The sequence below is a fragment of the Malus sylvestris genome, chromosome 3 (assembly GCF_916048215.2).
Source record: "Malus sylvestris chromosome 3, drMalSylv7.2, whole genome shotgun sequence".
Taxonomy (NCBI): Eukaryota; Viridiplantae; Streptophyta; class Magnoliopsida; order Rosales; family Rosaceae; genus Malus; species Malus sylvestris.
This window is the reverse complement of record NC_062262.1, coordinates 6,677,287-6,682,971: the sequence shown is the minus strand read 5'-3', so window position 1 is coordinate 6,682,971 and position 5,685 is coordinate 6,677,287. Positions and strand designations below refer to the sequence as shown.

Genomic DNA, 5,685 nt, shown 5'->3' with positions numbered 1-5,685 from the left:
TATTTTGGAGAGTAATAATCCAATTCCTATAGTATGGGGGTGCAAACCCCTCTTGAAATATGAGGCCAAATATTGTTGCAGCTTGCAGGCCATTTTCCAAGGTCATGGATTCGAGGTGTGGAAAAGTTTCTTTGCAAAGTAAGGGTAAGGTTACTTACAATAGACATTCCTCCGAGCCTCGCAAAGCAGGGTCCTCGTTGGCCTGGGGTTGCCTTGTTTTACTCATTTGGTATGCATAGTCCGTCTGCACCACGCACACGCACACGCACGCGCTCTCTCTAATACAAACGTAGTAGATACAAATTCACTATGTATCTTATATAATTGCAAGGCAATGATCTAGGGGCCCTGCAAAAAATCTTGGCTGTGAAGCAACGGCAATACAAAAGTATGTACGACATGCATTTACAAACTGGCTTTCTTTGCTAACGGGTGGATATGCGCTAAATAGTTGAAAGGGAATTTAACGGGTGGAAATGCACTCAATAGCAGTCAAAAGGGAATTTAACAGGTGGATATACTTGTTGTATCAAACTGGCTTTCTTTGCTGCACGGATAAGAAAGGAAATCTGGTTTGGCTTCTTTTTGAATGCAGTACAAACTTAGGCACAATACTTGGCTACTCAGAGATGAGTAGAAATTCCTACTCAAAATTTCTCAAAACTGTTCATTGTCAATTTATAGAATTCATTTTTATAATCAGAACCGTTCATATTATAAATCACCCTATAATGATCGACTCTGCAAAAAATCAATTAAAACTAAGGTCATTTAGTCATCAAACTGTTTAAAAACAAATGAATTGTATTGGTAAAAACATTACGAACCGTCTATGTATTTGCTACAATAGATTGGCTAAACGACCTTATTTTTAATTTATTTTTTGCAGAGATGATCTTTACAGTGTCATTCATAGTATGAACAATTCTGATCATAAATACAAAGCTCTGTGATTAAAACACTAAGAGTTTGAGTAGGAGTTCCAACTCATCTTTGAGTAACCAAGTATTATTCCAAACTTAGGAGGAAAGACAAAAGCGAAAATGAGGACGTGAGACTGAGAAAGGTGGATTAGTGTCTAATTTTATAATTTGACTTCTATTTTTTCAATTTACAAGCAATATTAAAAAGGAGAAAAACAAATTCGAAATCTCAAATGAAGAAAAAAATACACTTAATCGATTGAACTATATTTTCTCTAATGTTATATTAGAGTTCAACATAACACTACCACTTCTTTACCGAAAAAAATCAAATCACTTCAAGCACCAACACTATTACTTTAAGCACCGATATTACCCCTTTTTTTTAAGGGAACTTTAACGAAAAATACCCGGTACTGTTCACTTTAACGAAAAACCACATTTTTACACTAAAAAGTCAATCCTTGTACTATTCACTTTACCCTTTATTTTGTCCTTATCATTAAAACTCAAAATTTTCAAGCACTTTTCATTAGTTTTCTTTTTTTTTAAATGTTTGTGTGTAACTAACTACTTGCACACAATCAAGCATTGTGATGGCCAAAATAGAATTTCAAAAGTTAGTGATATTCATATTTCAATGTGGAAGATGTTATTAGTTCGAATCTTTCATCTGTTGATTAATACATCACTTAGTATGATAGGTTTAGATGTAGATTGACAATTTACATTATTTAACTAATCTAACTCACATATGTACTAACATGATTTAAAGTGGACAATCCATTTACTCACGGAGTCCATTTTTTCTCCCTTAAGTGAGAGTAATGCTTACCCCATTGATACTGTTAGATTAGTTTAAAATTCGAAATTCTTGTCTTAAATTAATCAAATCAAACTAATCTAATGAGGAGGGTTGAGCAAAGATATATGTTCCTATACGGCACACATATTGCTAACCATACTCTGATATTTAACCCAAAAATAAAAAAGAGTTCTTTTAATTGTGTACTCCCCGTAAAAGTATTTTTCTTCTTCTTTTTAAATATAAAATTTTTTTGGAGTTCCATATCAAGTTGTTTTTCCAATAAATAAATTTATAATTACTTCTAATTATCTGTTTAATTATCCTCTCACTCTCCCCCAACCACTCCAAAACCTTCTTCTCAACTGCCACCGCCGAGACTGAGGAGACCGAGACACAAAATACTCGGAGAGAATTTTATCTCGATTTTTGAATTAGTCAAAATCCCAATCCCCAAATTTTCAAATTTTCAAAATTCAATCCAATTTTCTGAAATGATCCACTTCTTTTGAATTTATTGTTATCGCGTCGGACGATTCGAATTCGAATTTATAGCGGTTAATTTGGAGTTGTTAATGCTGATTCATGACGAGCTCTAACCTCACATCCTCCCAAAATGCCGTTTATCTTTGCTCGCGAGGCTCCTAAGGTTGCTGCAATTTACAATCATGGCCGCCACTGTTCTTGCACTTCAAATTTTCAAATTTTATTTCTAATTTCAGTGTTAATTGATGAATTAATGCTCGGGTTGTGCAGCTATGGAGGAAAGTATGCGCAGAGACGTCAACTGAGCTTTCGCTTCTCGCCGGAAATTGGAAGTTTGTTCTTGCTGGTCTCATTTTTCAGGTTTTCTTTCTGTTTCAATTTTCATTCATTTTGTAGCACTTGGTGCGATGGCAAGTGCCTTCGCCCATGAGCGGTAGGTCTCGGGTTCGAGACTTGGGAGCAGCCTCTCCATAAATGGGGGTAAGGCTGGCCGACATTCACCTCTCCTAGACCTTGCGTAAAGCGGGAGCTTGTGCACTGGGTACGACCTTTTTTGTACATGAAGTGATCCTTTTTGTAGCATCTAGTTTGTATAGATGTTCATGTACCTTGTGAACTTACGATTTTAGTACGCGATTATAATCGAATCATAGGAAAAGACATGATCATAGTAATGGTGTTTACGATGGTTTTGTGAACTACCATTAGTTGTAGTGGTTATGGTTCAAAGTTAGTGTTCAAATTTGATTCCCAAAGGAGTGGACTTTGAGGTTCTCTTCAATCCATAATTAATGATTCTGAACCGGGGATGGATTGATTGGTGTCGATTTAGTTCATATTATTTGTTCCGCTAAAGTGTGTAACCTGCGGAAGAATTGTAGCTGTTTCGGTGATATGAAGTTGAGACCCGTATGTGTTGGACAATAAATTTTGCTCTGAGCGAAATTATTCTCCCTATTCATTGGATTTTTCTTTCCTTGGTGGGATCTTTGTGTTATTTGCTGAGATATCTTATGGGAATTGGTACGTGTTCAGAAGTTTATCCAGTAGTTCTGTTTGTGTTAACAGTATCTTCATGGAGTAGCTGCTCATGGAGTCCATTATTTACATCGGCCAGGACCAACGCTTCAGGATGCTGGGTTCTTTCTGCTCCCGGTGGGTATACTTTAGTGATTTATTGGGAGGGTTTGATGTTTAATGAGACATCTGTCTTATCATTCTTTACTGCATGGTGTTATCTTAGGAACTTGGTCAAGCAAAAAATTATCCGAGTGAGACTCTCTTCGCTGTTATCTTCTTTTCCTTTATCTTGGTAAGCTTTCTGGTTGCTAATATTAGAATTTAATTTGGATTTATCCTGGACTTGTCTCTCTTGTTTTTTAAATGCTAGTTGTTCAGGCAGCTGTCTATTTCTTTAACTTTGCTCCTTATTGCCTGTAGAAGTTTGATAGTATCTTAATCCGTAGTTTTTAGTTGTTGATTGCGCTAATACTGTGTCTACTCTGTGCAGTGGACATTTCACCCTTTTGTTTTCCAGTTGAAAAAGATATATACAGTTCTGATATGGTGCAGAGTATTTGTGTATTTAGCCGTAAGTACAGCTGTATTTTTCAATGATTTTTTTTTCTTTCTCTTTTTGTACGCTGGTATATCTGCATGTCCTATAACATCATCCATATTGATCTTTCTTCTGGAAGTCATTCATCATGGCTACATATGTCCTTGTTTTAGGTGGAAGCTTTTAAGTGTTTCCTATCTTCTAATAAGCATTAAACATTCATGTCTACGTCAATTTGGTGAATATTCTATGGTTACTGCACGGATTAAAGGCTCCAAATCTGCTCATGATTCCCATATTATGTGACCTGCTTATATGATACTAATCCTTGAGCTTGGTGCATTTTCTGAAGCACCTGACTGGGAATCGCACTCAGGAAACTCTTCAATTTATGAATAAAGAATGCACGACCTCTGTGAATTTTTTTAATTTCCATTGTTGGATCAATGGACTTAACAGTATCTTATGTTGTCCTGCTATATTTTCTGCCAGTATTTTACTATCTTTGCCTATATTTTGCATTTTGACTAGGTGTGTCAAATGCTCCGGATCATCACCTTCTACTCTACTCTACTTCCTGGTCCAAGCTACCATTGTCGTGAGGTAAATTTATAGAAGACTGCAAGTTGTGGCTATTGGCTGGATGTAATCTTGAATCATTAAATTGTTGTAATTAAACGATGTTTTACAATCAGGTACAACTGTCTCTTTCAGGGCTCTAATCTTGCCAGGCTCCCCCCTCCAGAGAGTGCACTTGAAGTGCTCTTAATCAACTGTGGGTTTGAGTTATTCATCTTTTAGGTTTAATTCTTCAGTAACTCCATTAAGTGTAATGGCCTTCATGCTAATATGATGTACATGAATGTGCAGTTCCCCAAGGCATTGTGTATGGTTGTGGTGATTTGATTTTTTCATCGCACATGATTTTTACCTTAGTATTTGTGCGCACATATCAGAAATATGGAACAAGGAGGTAACTAATCTATATTGATAGGAGGATCGTATATACTTTCTTTTGTCATTGTTGGAGTGTGGGTGCGTGTTCTATGGATAAACTGATATTCTTAATTTGTTGACACTACTTTTGCTTATCATTACAGGTGCTTTAAGCAGCTTGCTTGGTCAGTTGCTGTGGTTCAGAGCCTCCTGATTCTAGCTTCTCGCAAACATTACACAGTGGACGTTGTTGTTGCCTGGTAACACGGATTCTGTTATGCTCTTTCTACTCGAATATCTTATAATATACTGGTCTGAGTACAAGTCTTTTGTTGCCCTGCAGGTATACCGTGAATTTGGTAGTTTTCTTTATAGACCAAAAATTGCCAGGTTAGCAAAATGCAATTCCTATAATCTTATCTCCTCTTAAAACTGTGCGAAAGTTTGTTCTTGATTCCATCTTTCAGTTACATCATTATGATGTCTTTAGTTGAATCAGTTTTGTATAGTTATTGACCGAAAGAAAAAGATATTTTTTTTTCCTGGTATATTTAGAACAAAGCAGAACTCTTAGTACACAACTCTTTAGAATACCCAAAGCTGTGTATCTGCTGACTCAATTCTAATCCTCCGCAGAACTGCCTGATCGATCTACATCTCAACCACTGCTACCAATGAGCACCAGAGAGAAGGATAGCAAGAACAGAGAAGAGCTTGACAAATTCCTTAACGGAAATTCTGCCAACATTACCACTTGAGTCTGGAAAATCAGTAAATATTTCTTATAGTCCCGTTCTGTTTGACATTTCCTTGAAACATAGTATGATAGATAGATCAAAAAGTTTCGAGATAGGAAAATAGTTAGTATATGGTACATACATGAGCAGCACGATGCAATCTCCGTCTGTTTAGCGAGGCGGGTAAACCTGATCTGTATGATTGCTGGAAATGGAAGTGGAATGTTTTAGGTTTTCACA

At 36.4% G+C, this 5,685-nt stretch overlaps 1 protein-coding gene across 2 annotated transcripts; it reads left to right on the top strand.

Moving 5' to 3' along the window:
* The first annotated feature begins 2,039 nt into the window (after positions 1-2,039).
* On the top strand, positions 2,040-5,685 carry LOC126615412 (phosphatidylinositol:ceramide inositolphosphotransferase 3-like). 2 transcript variants are annotated; one of them, XM_050283236.1, is made up of 11 exons: positions 2,041-2,377; positions 2,485-2,574; positions 3,283-3,369; positions 3,458-3,526; positions 3,725-3,805; positions 4,304-4,375; positions 4,487-4,547; positions 4,643-4,745; positions 4,873-4,968; positions 5,052-5,098; positions 5,345-5,685. In XM_050283236.1, the coding sequence occupies exons 1-11, from the start codon at positions 2,345-2,347 to the stop codon at positions 5,464-5,466; spliced, it is 861 nt and encodes a 286-aa protein (XP_050139193.1). In that variant the 5' UTR covers positions 2,041-2,344; the 3' UTR covers positions 5,467-5,685. The 2 variants fall into 2 exon arrangements, with proteins under 2 accessions (XP_050139194.1, XP_050139193.1); XM_050283237.1 differs by lacking the exon at positions 3,458-3,526 and having other exon boundaries at positions 2,040-2,377.